General features: G+C 43.7%; 4 protein-coding genes and 1 non-coding gene across 6 annotated transcripts; 4 read left to right on the top strand and 1 right to left on the bottom strand.

The window, feature by feature from the left end:
• The first annotated feature begins 72 nt into the window (after positions 1-72).
• On the top strand, positions 73-1,867 carry LOC105701392 (translation initiation factor eIF-2B subunit beta). The gene is made up of 6 exons (XM_012428111.2): positions 73-424; positions 511-597; positions 680-961; positions 1,030-1,186; positions 1,258-1,652; positions 1,776-1,867. The coding sequence occupies exons 1-6, from the start codon at positions 357-359 to the stop codon at positions 1,846-1,848; spliced, it is 1,062 nt and encodes a 353-aa protein (XP_012283534.1). The 5' UTR covers positions 73-356; the 3' UTR covers positions 1,849-1,867.
• LOC105701393 (TM2 domain-containing protein CG11103) lies at positions 1,742-2,981 on the bottom strand. Its single transcript, XM_012428113.2, has 3 exons — positions 2,716-2,981; positions 2,560-2,647; positions 1,742-2,498 (listed from the first exon to the last, which is right to left on the bottom strand). Exons 1-3 carry the CDS (start codon positions 2,856-2,858, stop codon positions 2,169-2,171), a joined length of 561 nt encoding a protein of 186 aa, XP_012283536.1. The 5' UTR covers positions 2,859-2,981; the 3' UTR covers positions 1,742-2,168.
• Positions 2,982-3,183: 202 nt separating this feature from the next.
• On the top strand, positions 3,184-3,255 carry Trnaq-cug. Its single transcript has one exon. It is a non-coding gene; the product is annotated as a tRNA-Gln (tRNA).
• Positions 3,256-3,690: 435 nt separating this feature from the next.
• On the top strand, positions 3,691-7,506 carry LOC105701372 (sodium/hydrogen exchanger 8). Its single transcript, XM_012428071.1, has 4 exons — positions 3,691-5,222; positions 5,306-5,475; positions 5,578-5,946; positions 6,042-7,506. Exons 1-4 carry the CDS (start codon positions 3,770-3,772, stop codon positions 6,393-6,395), a joined length of 2,346 nt encoding a protein of 781 aa, XP_012283494.1. The 5' UTR covers positions 3,691-3,769; the 3' UTR covers positions 6,396-7,506.
• A 273-nt stretch (positions 7,507-7,779) lies between these two features.
• Positions 7,780-17,710, top strand: LOC105701212 (SRSF protein kinase 3). 2 transcript variants are annotated; one of them, XM_012427761.1, is made up of 6 exons: positions 7,780-8,467; positions 8,822-9,014; positions 9,105-9,420; positions 9,667-10,245; positions 10,331-10,625; positions 10,938-17,710. In XM_012427761.1, exons 1-6 carry the CDS (start codon positions 8,250-8,252, stop codon positions 11,440-11,442), a joined length of 2,106 nt encoding a protein of 701 aa, XP_012283184.1. In that variant the 5' UTR covers positions 7,780-8,249; the 3' UTR covers positions 11,443-17,710. The 2 variants fall into 2 exon arrangements, with proteins under 2 accessions (XP_012283184.1, XP_012283185.1); XM_012427762.1 differs by having other exon boundaries at positions 8,804-9,014; positions 10,936-11,364.
• Positions 17,711-19,467: the final 1,757 nt, after the last annotated feature.

Genomic DNA, 19,467 nt, shown 5'->3' with positions numbered 1-19,467 from the left:
CTTTATTCTGGTTTGACAACTGTGTTCGCTGTGTTCTAACTTAGTAGGTGGCGCTATCTTGGAATTTGTCGGTAAAACTGACTCCACGTTTTCCTTACGAAATGACCATCTAGCTACATCCGAATTCACTGATGTTATTAAAAAAATTAGTGCCTATTAAAAAAGTGATTGAAAATGACACATGGCATCGATGTAATTTCTATGTTAATTGCAATGAATGTATTATCGGTAAACTATTTTTGAACAATTTTTGCATAGTAATATCGTTCGTGAATGGACGGACGTTGTCAAGGACTAGAAAATTTTTAACCAAAAACAGTGCCGTTTAATTAGAATAATTATACAAATTTGTTAACATGGTCAGTAACACAAATGATCATGTGCACGACAAGGTGTTGAAGTTAGTTAGAAATATAAATTACGGGTAAGAGGGAAGTTATTGTAAAATTCAAAATTGTTTACAAATCATTTCGTTGTATTGAAATCTTTCTAAGAACCATATAATTTCAGGGAAATTAAAGGTACGTATGACATTGTAGAGTCAACAGTCTCGGTGCTGAAAGAGATTGTCACAAGCGAGGAATGGAAAACGGCAAAGTAGGTGGCAACGTGAACATGGTATTACTATGTACGTAATGTTAGTATATAGCATCAATTTTCATATTCTGCCTTTCGGCAGGGAAATCATGGATATAGTGACACATAATGGAAAGTACCTAATTAACGCCATTCCATTGGAGGCTTGTATCGGTAATATGGTACGAAGAATATTAAAAATTATTCGAGAAGAATATATGTCCGAATTAAAGAACAAAACTGAAGAGACGGATCCCCAAGAATCTTTGCATAAAATCCTAACGTCTGAAGGGGACCAAGACATTGATTTTACCTTGTGTGTGCCGTCCTTAAGAGCTGCACTCATTGAACATATTAACGAGTTTGAAGTCGAGCTTGAAACATGGTAAGTTCATGTGCTAATAATGGGACAATTTTATATTCGTAAAAATTATAGTGGAATCATTTTTTCAGCTCTGAAAATATCACCCAACAAGCTCCAGAGCATATTCATTCAAATGAAATTATAATGACTCTTGGTAGATCAAGAACGGTGGAGGAGTTTTTTAAAAAGGCTGCATCGACTCGAGTTTTTGAAGTTATAGTAGCGGAAGGTGGACCCTTCTTGAATGTGTGTGTCAAAGTAATAAATCTGAATGCAAGCTGATGAACATAAATCTAGAGCATATTTTTATCTTATAGGGTCATGAAATGGCTGTGAATCTTGCCAAAGCAAAAATCAAGACAACATTAATCTCGGACGCTGCAATCTTTGCAATGATGTCACGTGTAAATAAGGTCATAATTGGCACGCATACGGTTATGGCTAACGGTGGACTGAGAGCAATTACTGGGTCTCATACTGTCGCTCAAGCTGCAAAACATTATTCCGTCCCTGTTATGGTTTTGTTACCATTGTATAAACTTTCCCCACTGTATCTTTGTTCTTATGAACAGGATGCCTTTAACAGACACGTCTCACCAACTCAAGGTGTTATCAGTGGTACAAACGCACCATTGATGGAAAAAATTCAGGCATATAATCCTGTGTTTGATTATGTTCCACCAGAACTGGTAACATTGTTCATTTCAAATTCGTAAGTATTGATGCCACAAAATAATGGGATAGTAATGTTAAGATTGAGATTATTCTAGGTTCAAATCTACAAATTAATTTCTTTAATTGTACCAGGTAATTGAATTACTTGTTTTATTTTCAGAGGTGGAAATGCTCCTTCATATATTTACAGGCTTTTAAGTGAACTATACCATCCTGATGATTATGAGTTATAATAAAATAATTTGTAAAAAATGATGACAGGTATGCTTTCAATATTCCTCCTACCAGATGTACAATTCTATGTTCAATTTGCATAATTAATTCATTTGAATAATTTACTAATAATAATTTAATTAACTTATCGTTCTAAGGAAAATTCTGATTTCATGTTGTATGTCACCAGAATTTAGAGAAATAATATAGCATAACAAAATTTTCTAAAAGCAATGACCATTTCAGAAAAAATTATGATTTCATTGAAATTTAGTTAAAACTATCTAACATGTAATACATTTTTTATAAAAATATAAAAAAATGAGACGTAATATAAATATTATACATAGGGATTCCAGTTACTTCCGTCCTCAGGTAATAAAGAGTTGGTCACTATCAAAATGACATCTACGACCCACCAAACACCTATGCCACCTAGTGACAACAATTTACCTACCGCAGTCCCAGTCTGACCAAGGAAGAATCGATCCATACCTAGAAATCCTAATAAAATACTATATAATAAAGTGGTAGCAAAGTAATGGCCGCTATATTTTATACAAGGGACTCCTTCGCGAAAAAATGTACGTGGCCCGTAACATTCAATGTCTGGTAAAACTGTACAAGATACTTTGGTCTTTTCCACATCCTCGTAACGTGAACCACCAAACTAGAATGATAATCATGATTATTAAAATAAATATATCTCTGAAATAATATAGACGATGTACCTTTACGCATCCGAACCCAGTTTCTTCTTTTGCGGTCTTGTTTCCTTTATGGTCAATGGGCTCTTCGCATTCGATAAATTCCTTGGGTCTAAAAGAGTACAATATTTAAGCCGATAAATTAAAAATAACTCAATGACAGGTGGTACAAGTACTCACAAATATTTACACATTACAAGAGGTCCTTCAGGCCTATATTCCTGCTGTGGCTCCGTGGTTTTATTTGCTGCAGTCAGCACAAGACATTCACTGTATTTCAAATAGACTGCTATATAGAGTGCAAGCTCAATAATGGATCTCATTTTCCGGTAATCACCATTACGCTCAACACGGATACAAAAATAACCTCAAACAATGACACTTGATCATTACACTTGTTCTGTGACACCTAACCATTCAGCAAAAGCGAGCTTGCAGCCTTGAATGGAATGAACCAATGAGAATCGCAGAAAAGAAGCCCTAACTTTCCTTACGTTATCTGTAATTGTTTATAGTGGGGATATGAAAACAATTGATACTGAAATAATTCCTAATTAAAAAATCAGAAAATATTTAAAAATATGCGTTATTTTTAAACGAATTATCGCGGCCTTGATAATCTATTATTTGAAGGTTATTTGACAAGAGGGTCCCATGGTGTAATGGTTAGCACTCTGGACTCTGAATCCAGCGATCCGAGTTCAAATCTCGGTGGGACCTTGCTTTATTTTTTCCACCGTATCAAGCCTTCTTTTATTGATTCTAGAACAATTATTAAATGTTCAAGCGTCAAGAATGATGGTAGTGATTTGCATAAGACTGCATTTTAAGTTGCAAGCTCGAGTATGTATGATTCGAAAGATTTATCGTAAAGAGTGCTTGAAATCCTCCTCTACATTTTTTAATATCGAATATGATGTCGGTTTTACTATTTTGTAACAATTTTATGGTACAATTTTTTCATAAAATTATGACGATTGTCATAACAGTACAGTTTTTCATTTATATAGATTTGAATGTCGCGGGAACTTATTTGTTATATTGAATTTTTAAGTTGTTCAGTTGCGGAGCTTTCCATAGATGGCTCTGCACTGAAACGTAACTCGTGACATAGTGAAGTTGCAAATCATACATGTAGGTTATATCAATGCTGAGACGCAGTGAAACGTCACCTGGAGGTCGGATGATTCAATCCGCTGTTTTTCTTAACAAAATAATGTGAACTGTCTAAATAATGCGCTCCCTCACCATGTCCTGTAAGTCCGACGTAAAGCCGTACTTGTTCTTAACCTTATTGCTGATTCTTGGCTCACCTTACATCGCATCGTCCACCGATGGAGGAACTAACCTGAACGTATCGAGCACAACTCTTGATGTCGGCGTACACGTACCTGCATTGAACACGACAAAGGAGAAGGTCGATGCAGTAAACCAGTCCGCAGCCAGTGATAAAGTCAACACAAGCAATGCCAAACCACAGGAAGTTATCTCGAGAAGTCAAAACTCCAGTAATTCTCTGAAACATGATTCCGCTACGTCTGTTAACTCTAGTTCTCCGCTTACTACGGTTGCCCCCGCTATAAATACTATCTTGAATGCTTCGAGCACCTCAACTACACCTATTCCACCTGCTATCGTAAAAGTTTCAACTACCTCGGCAACCACCAAGCCCCCAGAGAAAAATGTTACGACGGCAAATTCTGACTCCGACACGAAGGATGTGTCTTCGCCGACAGTTACGACGCATAATGGAAACATTACGGAAGGAAGCAATGGGAGTACGGTACCTTCTGATACCGTTGTATCCACTCAGAGCTCTGATGCTACTAATGCAACAAATGGAAGTACAACCACGGTAGCTCCAGCCGAGCCAGTGCTACCTGACAAGGGTTCGGCGGAAGAAGAACATAATAGCTCTATGTCGATATTTTTTGTGCTCTGCGTCTTGGCTCTAGGAATTTTACTGATTCATCTTATGCTACAAACAAATTTCCAGTACTTACCAGAGTCGGTAGTTATTGTATTCCTTGGTGCAGCAATTGGTATGATTATCAATTTGATGTCGAACCAGAATATAGCAAACTGGAGGAAAGAGGAGGCTTTTTCGCCAACGGCATTTTTCCTTGTGCTTCTACCACCGATTATCTTTGAATCGGGATATAATCTCCACAAGGGTAACTTTTTCCAGAATATTGGCAGTATCATGGTATTTGCAATTTTTGGAACAATGATCTCCGCATTTGTCATTGGAGCTGGTATATATCTATTGGGTCTAGCAAAGGTAGCTTACAAACTTAGTTTTGTAGAAAGCTTTGCCTTTGGATCACTAATATCTGCAGTCGATCCTGTAGCGACGGTTGCCATCTTCCATGCCCTTGATGTAGATCCAGTATTAAATATGTTGGTATTCGGTGAATCCATTTTAAACGATGCCATTTCTATTGTGCTTACTACATCAGTATTAGAATCCAACAATGCTTCGACAACTGGAGAAGCGATTATTTTGTGCATCAACAGATTTTGCTTAATGTTCTTTGCATCTGCTGGCATTGGCGTTGTCTTTGCACTTCTCAGTGCTCTTTTATTGAAACACGTCGATCTCAGAAAGAATCCGTCATTGGAATTTGGCCTTATGCTGGTCTTCACTTACGCTCCTTATGTCTTGGCAGAAGGCATACAATTGTCAGGTAAAATATTTGATACTATTTTAGAAATGTCAGTAATTGAAGTATTTTCCTACTTTAATGTTTCCGTGTTACTTTCTGTTTAGGAATCATGGCTATACTGTTCAATGGTATCGTGATGTCTCATTATACTCATTTTAATCTGTCAACCGTGACGCAAATTACGATGCAGCAAACTATGAGAACTCTTGCTTTTATTGCTGAGACTTGTGTGTTTGCATATCTGGGCCTAGCTCTCTTCAGCTTTAGACACAGGGTAACGTATTTTTTTAATTAGACTTTTAGTTGTTCCACTAGCAATTTAAGAATTATTTGGCCAGTTGTCTTGACACGTTCTAATTAATGGATTTTATTACAGTTTGAACCCGCTTTGGTGATATGGTCGATCGTGCTATGTTTGATCGGAAGAGCTGCCAACATATTCCCATTGGCTTTGCTGGTGAACCGTTTCCGGGAACATCAGATCACAAGGAAAATGATGTTCATCATGTGGTTCAGTGGTTTGCGTGGTGCAATATCGTATGCACTGTCTCTCCATCTAGACTTCAGTGACGAAACGAGGCATGTCATAATTACGACTACGCTGATAATAGTACTGTTCACCACTCTGATCTTTGGAGGCTCAACGATGCCTCTACTGAAGTTCCTACGCGCAGAGAAGAAGCCGAAGAGCAGCAGAAGGAAGAAGCGGGAGAAGGAAATCTCGCTCAGTAAAACCAGAGAATGGGTAAATTGTGAAGAAGAGATTAACGGGTTTATGCCTCCGAATATTACTAAAATTACGGTTCTACGTGACAGGTGACTAATCAATGAATCTTCCAGGGTCAAGCAATAGACTCGGAGCACCTGTCAGAGCTTACGGAGGAAGAGATGGAAGTCTCTTTTCTCCAATCGCGGATTCGCGGATTCGCCCGTTGGGATCTCAAGTTCTTCATCCCCTTCTTCACGAGAAGATTTACCCAGCAGGAACTGAAGGACTGTAAGTCCCAGATGACCGACCTGACGAATCAGTGGTACCAGGCCATCAGAATCAGTCCTCTGGAGTCGGATGAAGAACCTGCGACCACTGCGTCGACGGCGCAGCTCAACGTTAGCGTTTCCAGCGATGGTAGAAGCGAGCCTGTCGGAAAGCAGAAGAAACAACGCTCTAGTCATGCATCTATATTGAGTATTTAATTTACTTTCTAAGAGTGACTTTTAAATGTACGCCTGGACGTACGCTATTTTAGGAGGAACGAAGTTTGACAGTTACCAGGTGAGAGGTTTCAAATTAGCACTTTTGCTCACATTTGCGCAAAGATAACCGAACCAGCACTTTGTCGTATGGTTCCACATGGCAGTGGCGTTCGGTTGTACCGATATGTACTAACTAAAACGTTTTTCGAATTCGCAGGGGAAAGAATGTAAAGAACTAATTGATATTCTAGTTTTGGGTATTAGTCATAGAGCAGGATCTATTTATATTCCGTAAATTATGTATATTTGTTTTATGAAGGAGTGCTAAGAAAGTGTTAGGTTAACCCTTCCGATACGTTTGCAACGTTTAAAAGTAATTGCAGTCTCAAAAGAACATTAGGGGAGGTATTTTTGGAGAGAGTAATTTATCGTTACTGATATTGTGCTGAAACGGGTAATATCCTTTCTATTCGATTACTTAGTATTGAAGAGTTTATTGTGATATTTTACCTCTGATGTTCCATCGGGTATTAGAGTCAGATTTTTAAGTTTGCATCTATCGTTCATTTAGATCGCTACAATGCAAGTAACGGTTGAAGGTTTGTTGGAAAATACAGTTGATTTATTTTACAGCATATTTTAAGGTCCAGCAATTGAAAGTACTTGTCTATTTTTAAGGAAACTAACCGATCGCAGTTTGGAAGCAAATGCTTTGATGCCGTCGAGCACAATCAATACGTGTACATATCTGTGCTTTTATTTTTTAGGGCAATTTCATTGCCAAAATACATCACTATTCCGTTGTCGCACAAACAAGTATCCTCTGTAAAAAATGATTGACCCGCTACTTGACAGGTGAAGCGATGGCTTGTGACGTGATGGTTATTTCTAAATTTGAGCATAATTATTGAAATGGTTTGTCAGCTAGAATTTGAATTTTTTCTCTCCGGTATTAATACATTTTGCATTAACAAAAAGAAATGCACCCGATATCCGTTGAAAATAATTTGTACCGACTTTTATTTTCCATACTTAAAGAAACGACAGCTTCATCGAACAGCTTTGTGATATTCTGATGTCTTTATGAAGTTAAATAAAGAAGGAAACATAGTTTGTCTTGCTTATGTTAGTCTTAAGTATCGAAAGGAGCCTTAAACTTAATTAAATTCTACTCTGCAGCTAGTCGTGTATCTGTGATGTTGAGTTTTTTTGGTCTTCCACTAATTAATTATATCTTTTTTATCATATTGGAGATATGTTGAGCATCCGCACCGTAATCGGCGTTCGCGTCGGACCTTCATATTTTCTCCACCGAGGTGCTTATCTATACTGTCTGTAGTCTGTGGCAGCACGCGCACTACAGTGCGAGTGACCGGAAGCCGAGTGTCTGGTGCCACGGCAGTGGGACGAGTGACCGAACAGAGACCGAATAAATAAGTAGATATCAGCCCGGTGCAGAGCCTCCTAGTTACGTTGGTCGGCTCGATTCTTCACCCGGTCGACAGCCGAGCTGTTCGCCGAGACAGCTGGTCCAGGTCAAGCCTCTCGAGGCGTGCTCTACGTTGTTCCACGGTCCAAGGAAACGACCGAGAGGACCGTCCGCACAAGAGGCGGCCATATTCAAACAATCGCCGACCGAGAGTCTTCGGCAGTCGCCGCTCTGTCGCGGAGATGAGGCGATAAAAGCCCTGGCCGATCGAGAGATCCGACCGGGACACCGGCTCGAGGAAGCTTCTCTCGACGGGGCTGGACTGAAAGGGAGGTTAGGTACGGACCGGGTTAGAAGGCTCGGGTCGGAACTAGTCCGCCCCGGCGTGCGCCCTGCAGGAAATCACCCCGACACTTGCCGACGGGATGAGCGCCAAGACGGACGTTAACAGGCGAGTTCTGGCGATACAGGCCAAGAAAAAGAGGCACAAGCCCAGCAAACGGAAGGACAAGGGCGGGGGCTCCCAAGGTGACCAAGATGCCCCTGGAGCGCAGTGTTCAAAGACACAGTCCGCTTCGAAGGGTTCCGATCACTATCAGGACTCTGGTGGGCAACGACAGTACCCTGGAGGCAACAGCAACAGGTAGCGAGTCATTAGCCGACTTGATTTCATTAAATTAATTCAGGAATCCTAAGATGCCTTCTGTGCCTGCGATGTAAGCAGGGATCGACGCGGTTTTGATCCACGTGGTAGATTTATGAAATCGATAGCTGCAGTGGCGGATGTTGAATTTATGGTAGCGTAATGTACCTTTCTTATCTCTTAAATAATTATAATATTTGTCGGCAGCTGTGGATGTCAAGGATCGCTATTAACCAGTGATTTGTGAAACAAAGTCGGGGAGGATTAGATAAATATTTGGAGACAATTCGATTGACATGTTTACGTGGTCATTATACGCATTCGCCTTAAATGTAGGTTGGAACCTTGCAATAGTTCAAGCAACGAGACCATCGAGGATGACGACGAATACAGCAGTGAGGACGAGGAACAGGAGGACAGCACCGACTATTGTAGAGGCGGATATCATCCGGTTAAGATAGGAGATTTCTTCCTGAATCGTTATCATGTCACGCGCAAACTCGGTTGGGGCCACTTCTCGACGGTCTGGCTGTGTTGGGATCTCCAGGTAACGATAATAAGTGATTAGTTTAAGGAGAGCATCCTACTCGATATTTCCCTGAATGTATCCAGTGGATGAGTCGATAATGTTCGGCAGGACAAACGGTTCGTGGCGCTAAAGGTGGTTAAGTCCGCGAAACACTTTACGGAAACCGCGTTGGACGAGATCAAACTATTGAAGGATGTGCGCGACACGGATCCCAACGATCCTAAGCGCAACAAAACGGTGCAGCTGCTTAACGACTTCAAGATCAGCGGAATTAACGGTCTGCACGTTTGCATGGTATTCGAAGTGCTCGGACATAACCTACTCAAACTCATCATCAAGTCGAACTATCGAGGGATACCAAGGAACAATGTTAAACGCATTATCAGACAAGTCCTTGAAGGTCTTGACTACCTCCACAACAAATGTAAGGATCCCAGTCGAAATCAAAATATTCACTGACCGTTAGTCCTATGTGACTCGCATAATGATTGCGACGCGTTGTTCGCGACATCGATGCGCGTCCCGTCAACGGGAACGGAGTAGATAACGAATAATCTCAGTTAACGTCGCGTTACACTTACGAAAATATATAACGAGTACGGGTTATTTCTCTTAAGCACTTAATTTAATCGAGCAATATCTTCCAGTCTAATCCCGTCCCCGTTTTCAGGTAAAATTATACATACGGACATAAAGCCAGAGAACGTTCTGATATGCGTCGACGAGGCATATATAAGGAAGTTAGCTTCAGAAGCGACGGAGCTTCACACCCTGGGTCTGAAGCTCCCGGTCTCCTTGATATCGACGGCGCCCAAGGAGTTCCAAGAGCCCTTGCCGAACTCGAAGATGTCGAAGAACAAGAAGAAGAAGCTGAAGAAGAAGGCGAAGCGACAGAACGAGCTCCTTAAGAAACAAATGGAACAGATCGAGGAGATGGAGGAGCGCAACAAACACGCGAACAACACGAGGGAAAACGGAGAACCCGAGGCGAATAGCCCGGATCAGGATGTGAACACGGAGAGCATCGAGGACAACACCGAGAGCAAGGGTTCCCCGGACCTCTCCGAGCCCTGCGCTACTCCTTTGCACGTGAACGGCGTCGACGGCCTCGCCGGGGGCGAGAAGGTCGAGAACCCGTCCCCGGAACAGTCCCAGAAAATCGAAAACGTGCCGCTCTGTCATGTCGAAAAAAGCTGCGGCGAAGGTGTCCTACTACCGGACACCGAAGACATGGACGAGGGGAGCGAGGGTAAGACTCGAGAACGCTTAACCGTGTGTCGTGGCTTTCTTAAATGGGTCTTACCATGAATACGTACCCCGTTTCCTAATTTCAGAGCGCGGGGTAAACCCACCGGAGACCAAGCAACTGAAACGAGCATCGGTGGCGCCGTTGGACCCCGCCATTGTAGACTGCGACGTCGAGGTCAAGATCGCCGACCTCGGAAACGCCTGTTGGGTACACAAGAAGTTCACCGAGGACATACAGACGCGTCAGTACAGGTCACTGGAGGTGCTCCTAGGCGCGGGTTACAATACCTCGGCCGACATCTGGTCCACGGCTTGTATGGCCTTCGAACTGGCCACGGGTGACTACCTCTTCGAGCCCCACAGTGGTGAGGACTACTGCAGGTGAGTCGAACAGTTGCCGGGTTCCTTCTCGATGTTCCCTTTGAATCGCGGCTCCTCCAGCGGCCCTGGGTCTGACGGGTGAGACGCATTTACCTGGTGGATAGGGAAACATTCGAGGTATTCGAAACTCGAAGTCGACCAGTCCATGGTTCATACCCACCAGGTAATCGTCGAACTCGTCCTCGGGAATGCCTCTTCGAGCATTCACGCGGTTTACCACGAGGCGAGGCTCGGACGACCCCCCTGGATAAGATTCGCCGAAACTTTGATCTTCATTCGCGATGAACGCTCCGCTGTGTATTCGTGTCAGAGACGAGGACCACCTGGCACACATAATCGAGCTCCTGGGGGAGATCCCGAGACGCATCGCCCTGTCCGGGAAGCACTCCAAGATGTTCTTCACCAAGAAGGGCGAGCTGAAGCACATCAACGGGCTAAAGCCGTGGGGCCTCTACGAGGTCTTGACCGAGAAGTACGACTGGTCGCCGAGCGAGGCGTGCGAGTTCACCGAGTTCCTAACTCCGATGCTCGAGTTCGACCCGGCTACGAGGGCGACCGCAGCCGAGTGCCTGAAGCATCCCTGGCTGCAGATCAAGTGATCCGGTTTACCGTCGGCTTTAACGTTAAATTTCTGAGCCCCTCGCCCGCTGTTGATCACGCGCCAGCCCCAGTCCCTTCCGACGATCCCGAGCCGAGAGTACGACGTCCCGAGGCGAAGGCAGGCGAAGGAGAGAAGGTGCCATCATTCCGGAGGGTCGCAGAGACGAGGTCCTGCTTCCTGGGACGGCCGAGCCCCGTGGGGGAACCTACCGTGTAACATTTGTATCTACGGGAGAAAATCGCGCCACCCTAACGCCGGTACGCCCCAGTGCTTATTTATTATTCCTCTCAGTGCCACCTCTGTGCGGAATCGAGGCTTTACGGTGTCCAGGACCCTTTTGGACTCGCGAGCACGACGGGACGACGTTTAAGCTGCTCCAGGGGTGTCGACCAGTTACATCCTGATCCGCCGACCAGGACTGGACTCGCCGAAGAGCTTCACCTGGACTCTTCGCGTCATCATTCCAGAGGCCTGCGGCTCCAGGGCCCTTGCGATCCGACAGTGTTTTCCACGCCTACGCCACCCGACTCGGGGAACATCCTATCGGTCGACGAAGCCACGAACGGGGAACGAACAAACGCGACCCCGAAGAGGATCAGCTCGACGTGACGAGCTTCGGTTCCACGGACCTCCGCACTCTCGGCTCGAAACTGCCCTCTTCCCTGTCCTGTCTCGTTACCTGTCCCCCCTCCCTCCCTCCCACCCCTCCCTACGTCCTATTTGTATTTATGACTTTGTGAAAGATATTTTTTCATTTAGCGATGACAATTTAAATTAAATTTCTTAGTACTTTAATTGGCGCCACCAGTCGTTGCATCCCACTCGCATGCTCGTACACCGGACTCGATCGACAACGACGCGTGTCTTGAGAGTCACAGGACGTACTCGTCGTGAAGGCATACTTGCGTTATACATATATACATATATACATATTATATATATATACACACGTTATATATATATAGGAGATATTTATAAAACGTACGTTCTCGATTCGGCAGGGAATGGGGCGTGTTTTTGAAGATTCGCTCGTCATCCGGAATTTTTTTCGCTAAGCGTTCCTCGAGCAAAGGACTATTTGGACGGAGTCTTTCCATGAGTCTTGCCGGTTCTCGCTTGATAATTTAATGGACTGCATTCCGGACGGAGTTGATTGGTCTCATCGTAAATTTTATAATGAACCGCCTCGCGGTCAATTCGGGTTATCAATTTTCTTTTTCTTTTTTTTTTTATGCAAATCCTTTCGCGACGACTCCTTGCAGCGAGTGGCCTCGTCTTCCTCGTTGATGAAAATCGATCCTTCGTGTTCATAATGTCAGGAATTTATTGTCATTTATTGTTAAAAAATATTTTCGAGGATGTAGATGGTTCCCTGGTACTTTAGACATCACAAGCGTTGCTTTCGTGGTCGATGGTACTTTACGTTTATGGCTCTTTTGACTTCTTTTTTTGTTTTTTTTTTTTTTTTTCGAGACGACTCTGTATAAATTCTGTATGAAACGTCCTCTCTCCCTCTCGCGGCAAGGATGTAACGGAAATTGTGTAAATGTAATCAAAATGCAGGTACACTCGAACGGGTGCATCGATCCGCTGTCTTAGGGGGAGATAAGGAGATGGGCCATCTCAGTTTCTTGCACCGATAGGATATTATTAACCGAGATTTAAAATACTCGTAGAGGATGCACCGGGTCCTTCGAAGGATCCTCGGGATTTGTCGACTGCGCAGCCCTTAGGTCCTGATTAGAAATCGGCAGGATGAGTTCTATGCGAATCTCAGTACGAGTAGAGCTAGTTTGTGTCTAAGTACCCGATAGGCGTTTCTGTTGTCTTTGTATATTTAGTGATCCTCCTTTTTTAAAAAGAAAGAAAAACCTAGTTTAACCGGATTCCATTGTGATAACGTATCAGGAGTAGGCAAGATAGGATAGACTTTAAGCATCGCGTCATTAAACAGTTGCTAGACATCCTAACAGCAGTCTACGCGTTTATGGAGGTTTAAGGTTGGACTTAATCCTGGGTTAATCTAATCGAGCGGTAGACTACTGTTAAAGCGTGTCTCAAATTAATTGTAAAAAGGCCAGGTTAGCGTCCCACGAGACTCTCCTCTGTTATATTTAATTTCTCTTACCTCTGTACTCTCGAGCTCGCCTTATTATTATCGTTTCCGTAAACCTTAGTTGTCGTTCAGAGGCCGACCGTGTTAAGGCAACGTGCTCCGGCGACTTTTAATTTATTTATGATCCTTAGTTTTAGATCGTAGGTCCTCTCGAGCCATTCCACCTTCCCGGTTATCGGATCGTTGGGAACATGCCAGACAGGAGCAACCAACAACCATGGTGTGACTGTGTAAGGGAAACAGTGTAACAGATATTTCCTGGAGTTTAAAATAAATTGTATATCAGTCATTTTGATTGCACTTAAGGGCTGCACAGTGATGGAAGTCGGTTAATCAGGTGATAAGGGGATCCTCGACTGGGAAGTCCATTCTGGTATACTTTATAGTTCTAAACACTTTGCCTGGTTATCGCGCTTCGAGTGGTACGAAGGAATCATCGATGATCGTTCGATGACTTCGGAGAAAATGAAAATCTTGCCCGGGTTCCTTGGATTCTTTTTTTTTTTTTTTCACCCTTTAGTTTCAAAGCTCTCGTTTTTCTCTAGGAACGCTTTTGAGGGAAATGGGAGAATCATCGATGATCGTTCGATGATTTCGAGGGAATATCTCACCGAGGCTCCTCGGGTACCGACTGATTGCGAGTACTAAGCTCTCTGCCGATGATTATACGATTGTAGGGCGAAAGGATGGAGCGAGACGCGTTTGTTTGAGATTATTGTATTCTTAGAGTATCATCCTGAATGACTCCGAAGACATGTGCGCGCGCCGATCGGAAGAGTGCTCTGGCTGATGATCCCAATGATCGCGACTGTTCCTCGTGGTATTCGCACTCTTATCGTGCTAACTTCCGATAGTAGGAACCCGTTGTACCCTGCCGTTTAATTGTATGATCGTCCTGTTGAATTTGTACAGTATGTAGAGAGCGTAGAGGGAACCTCATCGAATGGCTGCCGGGAATTCTTGTATCGCGTAGAGGAAATGTATCGGTAACGGTGGGTCGACCTGAACCTCGGGAGGTGAGAGATCGATTCCTGGATTATATCCTCAACTAATTGTAAGAAACAATGAATTTGTACTTAAATTCCCAGCTGGGATAATTATTCGAGACGAGCGAGCTCTGGGAACCGATAGGGCGAACAATGCCGAACAATGGTGGATAATGGTGGACAATTGAGGTTTGACTGGAAGCCTGTCGATTCTTGGACTGCCAGTCAATGGGATTCCCTCGTTAGAGATACAGGATGTGCGACAATTAGCAAATACCGATATTTTGTGGAGAGGAGGTGGACGTCGAAATCCGTGAGCGATCCTAGGAACGAACGCGATTACCGTGGAACTAAATATTTATATTCGTACTTATTGTACGCGTTTATGAACAAAGGAAGGGTTAAACAAGTGCCAAGAAAAATTCAGGCTCTAAGGAACGAGAAATTAACGAGCCTCCGATTTTCTTACACGTCTCAAAGTCGTCTAATGTGTATCCACTCCGATTATTTGCGGACCTTTTTGATAAAAAAAAAAAAAATAAGAGAGAGGAAAAACACCAGTGTTGTATGTGAAGTACGAAGATTAAATTATTCCATTAATTTCTCCGCGCTGTTTGATTCCTGTATTTTTGTCGAGTTATATTATATATTCGCCGTTATCGTCTCTTATACGTTTCGTTTCCGTGTGTTAGGCTACGCTAATTTCCTAGGATGAAAATCAAACGTAATTCGTGGTGTTAATGCTTTACACCTGCGCTAGGTAGACTTGTAAGGTTTTTCTATTTGTAATAACGATAAACATAAATAGTATTAGGTATTAGTAGCGGTAGATACACGCGGACTCGTTGTGACAATCGGCGGGTCCTTAGAAAATTCCCGTTACTGCATCCGATAACGATGAATTTATACATAAAGAGAAACGCCAGCCGATAATATTGTAATTGCATCTTTGCATTTTTATACATCACGGTGACCGTGCGATCCCCTTTTGTTTGGAATTCGGTAAATAATAGTAGGCATTTACGGAGAATCGATGCCGAATCGAGCTTGGCATTGCATTGGACGAATACGTGCGATAAAAATTAACCCCCCCCCCCGAGCGCTCGCTAACAATGATGAAAAATAATGTCACAGCCGTTTTGCGATAACGCTTGGATTTAATCATGAATTAATTAAGTCGGCGCAAGCAGAGGACGTATGAATTTTATACACGATAGTTTTTAACGTCGGGATTACTTTCACTTGGAAATCGACGAGCCAGTAGACGTTAGTGATAGTGATAATGAATTGAGCTTAGCACTGTGATAACACGCCAATATCCGTAACAGCGTCCGGCAGCGAGTTTCGTGTGATTTTTCATTGACCGAATTAATTGATAATAACGTAGGGTAGTCGAGTTTTGAAGCCGTCTTCGAAATGACCTCATCATTTTTTGTTATTCAAAACGTTTATCCCAATTGGCGGCTCAGATGACCTACGGTAGGAATTAAGTACAATCGGAGGTAATCAATGCGGAGACTGTGGTGCTCGAGGTAACGAGAGAAACATTGTAATAATAGACGTACAGACGACTTTTAGACGCCACCGTAGAGGATTAATTAACCGTAAGCGCTCCTTAACGAGCATTTGTTAAACAATTACCCGAAACGCTCGATTTCCGATTAAACTTTCGTATCTTCAAATCGGTGTCTTCGTTCCACCGCAGCGCCGCTCACGGATTCCGGCGCAACGAGACGTCCTCTACAGTCCGCACACTGAGACTAAGCGTGAGCGACATTAGCGATTAAGTTCTTTCTAGTTTAATTAGCGAGTAGGCTCCCGACCGCCGCTTTAGAGCTCTAGGAATAATTAGCGATCAATAATCCGTACTGTTGTATAAATAGTTCGACGTGTAGAGAGCGAGCGGGGAAGAGACGGAGACACGCCAGTCGGCGAAGCGTCTGCAGGAAGAAAGAGGACAGCGTCTCGCCGAGGACAAGGAACGGACTGCTCAAGATGGATTGGCGTGGCGAGATGGGATAAAGAAAACTTGGAAAGTGGATCGTAGAGGGACCCAAGTTAAATGCCACACAGCTCGTGGACCGGTCGGGCGATTCGGCTCGGGTCAGCCTAGTCCGCGAAAATTAAACCGCGCGTTCGCAATGGCTTCTACCCGAATTGCTCATGCTTCGATTGTAAGCTATCCATGCGGTGGATAAGAACCGCGGATCACCCACAAGGAGACGCAGAATATTAGGAGACCCTAGGATAAGCGATAAGGAGCCTCGTTGATCCAGGCTGGCTTAATTGTAGTTCCGGCGAGATCGAACTTAGATTCGAGGGAGACCCCTTGCCTCGCTTGTAGAGTTAAAAGATTTTTAGCTACTTAATTGTTAGAGTGCCAGGAGGCGCGACCGCTGTTATCCCGTTCAGTGCCTAAGAGTGCCTCGACTTGAAATGACGGAAGAGCGTTTGGCACTTTAGGGTGTGATTTTTTTTTTTTTTTTCCCAATGGCACTCGAGCGCATAACGAGTACGGGTAAGGGAGGGATTGGCGACCTCTTTTAACGCTGAAAGCGAGGCTTGAGGACCGTAGAGAGTTCAGCGATCTTCCGTTGCTTATCAACTGCGAAGCGTGTACATAGTAGGGCGAACCTCTAGGAAATCGATGTATACGGTGGCTGGTTCCGTACTCGGTGCAGCCTCGAGAACCCTTAACTAGTAGAGATAGAGGTGGCCTTTTCCTTCCTCGAGGCTGGGTCACCTCGATATCCGATAATCCAGTCCGACGGTATAAGGGGTTGATGTAAACCGAGCCAGGTGGAGGTCGCAGGAGCGGTCGAAGGAAGGTCCGGGGAAGGCGAACCCACCGTCGTCCAGTGATTTATTGTTAAACGGCCGATTCTTCCTGGACCTGTTCGAAGACGGTCCTGCGGTGGTTTGGTATGGTTTCATTGTCACGGGGAGCCAAACCGAAGAGAGATCTTGTCCTGGGAGGTCTGGGGGACCTGCGACACGTCCTCGGGGACTCACCGATCGGTACACGATGCTCTATGGTTGTTAGTATAAATATGCATTATAAAGTAAATAAATAAATGAGTAAATATACATATGTAGAGAGAGAGAGATACAGAGAGAACCATGTAATCCGCATGATTAGCCAGTGCACGTCGTTACGTATAAGAGTGCAGCGAGGAGGTCGCAGCGCCGGGGAGGGACTTTTTCGAAGGTGGTGAACTCGGCGTGAACTCTGTGGAGGTGCTTCGTTGGTTCGTGATGGGACTTTCTGGAGCTGGAATAGAAAGTGGGAGCTGTAAATGTGCTCTGTGGAGCGGTTAGAGGGTTCTAGTCTGACTTTTTAACGGTCGGTCGGCGTCTTAGCTCCTCGTTAGGGGCAGGTGACACGGGATGCCTTCGGGATGGATTCTTCTTCGGCTTCTTCCGGTAATTTCGGGAGGTAACGAGGAGCTGGGGTGACTTATTGGCGCGGTGGAAAGGTATTCTTGAACTCTCCTCAGGGTAGATCTAACTGAATTCTGGATTAAATCGGAAGCGGTTCGCGTTACTGGGTGTTACCGATAGGACACGAGGAGTCATACTCACGGGATGTTTTGTTAGGTCACTCGACAATACCGAGGTGAGCTTTGGTTAGGACGATAATGCGATTCCGTGGTCGAGTGTCGTCTAATTTTACGTCTTCCTTAAACTGGTACTGGGAACAGTCGATTATCTAGAGCTCACTGTCGTCACCCCTTGAAGCCTGGATTTTTGTAAATTCAATTTTGGAACATGCTTTCAGATGTTTATGGCGAGTCCGAGGGGAGAATACTCACTTCATTTGTTCTTTTTTTTGCTTCTCCTTCTTTTGTCATTCATTTGGACCGAGGTGCTGCTAGGGCGGGGACGAATTCGCTCCGGCGGAAAGTGTGTTCTGAAATTGGAGTACTAGCGTCAAAGAAATCGAAACCTGCGATTGATCCGATGACTTATGAATTATGACACTAACGGGAAGTTATGTCCCGAGTGTCGACTTCTCGCGGTAACATCACGCTGTGTCGGTCCCGGACTTGCAATCAATTTTTCTATATTTTTTCACGTGTAAAAATGTATAACGTAAGGAAAGACGATCGATCATATTCTACCGTGTTAAGCAAAATCGTTGTTATTGCAATTTTGACTGTTTGACAGTGATTACTCATTAAGAGGGTGCGCGGTAAGGAGGGGACGATTCGCAGGAAATGTTATACGTTGTCGGAATGCAATGTGCAATTTTCTGCGACCGTTTTTGGGTATATCGGCCGGATCGACAAACTTGGACATTTATCTCAAACGGTTGGAAATGCAGACAGCTTTTTGTTTAACAGGATACATTATGTCCGTTGAATGAATGGGTAGTAATAAGTGAGACTTACGATCGGTTCATGTTTAAATATAAAACTCTAACCCGAGTGATTTCTCTGTATACAGCATGCTCCGAAAGGACGAAAATTCTGTTTGACATTGTTCCGGAATTTTATGAATATTGGCTTTTAATAAATCAAGCTCATGCGCTCCGATTAAACGAACCTCGGTTGATATTTCTTTAGGATCTTCTTACCACACTTTTTGTATACGGTATTTATTCCGAGTCGTGTGTCTAAAATGTACTGTATGGAAATGACGAATCCTCGTCGAGGGTATGCAACGTTCATTTTTAATTATTTCTTTAATAAATGCCCCGCTCTTGTAAAGGACGTACCAAATTGATAAAGCTCGTTTCGTCGAACCTCTGGTTTTAATTGAAGGAGTGAATTATCCATTAAACATGTTCTTTAAAAATAATCGATTCTGTATTATAAATTGCTGGCAGCACTGCGATCAGTGGAGAACGAGAGCAGCGGAGTCGATAAAACGTGATGAGGGATCGGTGACCATAAAGAAAAGACTGCTTGTTCATTATAAATATTTAAATTCAATTTAGCCATCTCTTTGTCTTAGTTAAATAAATTCAACAGGGTTCATCCGTTGGACTTTCAAAGAAAACAATTGTCAAAGTCCGCTCGTCCCGATCTCGCGATTCGCTTTCAGTAAGTTAAACGACTCGAGAGTCGTCCCGAGATAACAACATTTAGCACATTGTAAAATGGAATACTTATTATTTTACGATAGTGTATATAAAAA

The sequence above is a fragment of the Orussus abietinus genome, unplaced genomic scaffold, assembly GCF_000612105.2.
Source record: "Orussus abietinus isolate OABI.00-Male unplaced genomic scaffold, Oabi_2.0 scaffold5, whole genome shotgun sequence".
Lineage (NCBI taxonomy): Eukaryota > Metazoa > Arthropoda > Insecta > Hymenoptera > Orussidae > Orussus > Orussus abietinus.
Note: the sequence above shows the minus strand (reverse complement) of the source record. Positions and strands in the feature narration are given on the sequence as shown.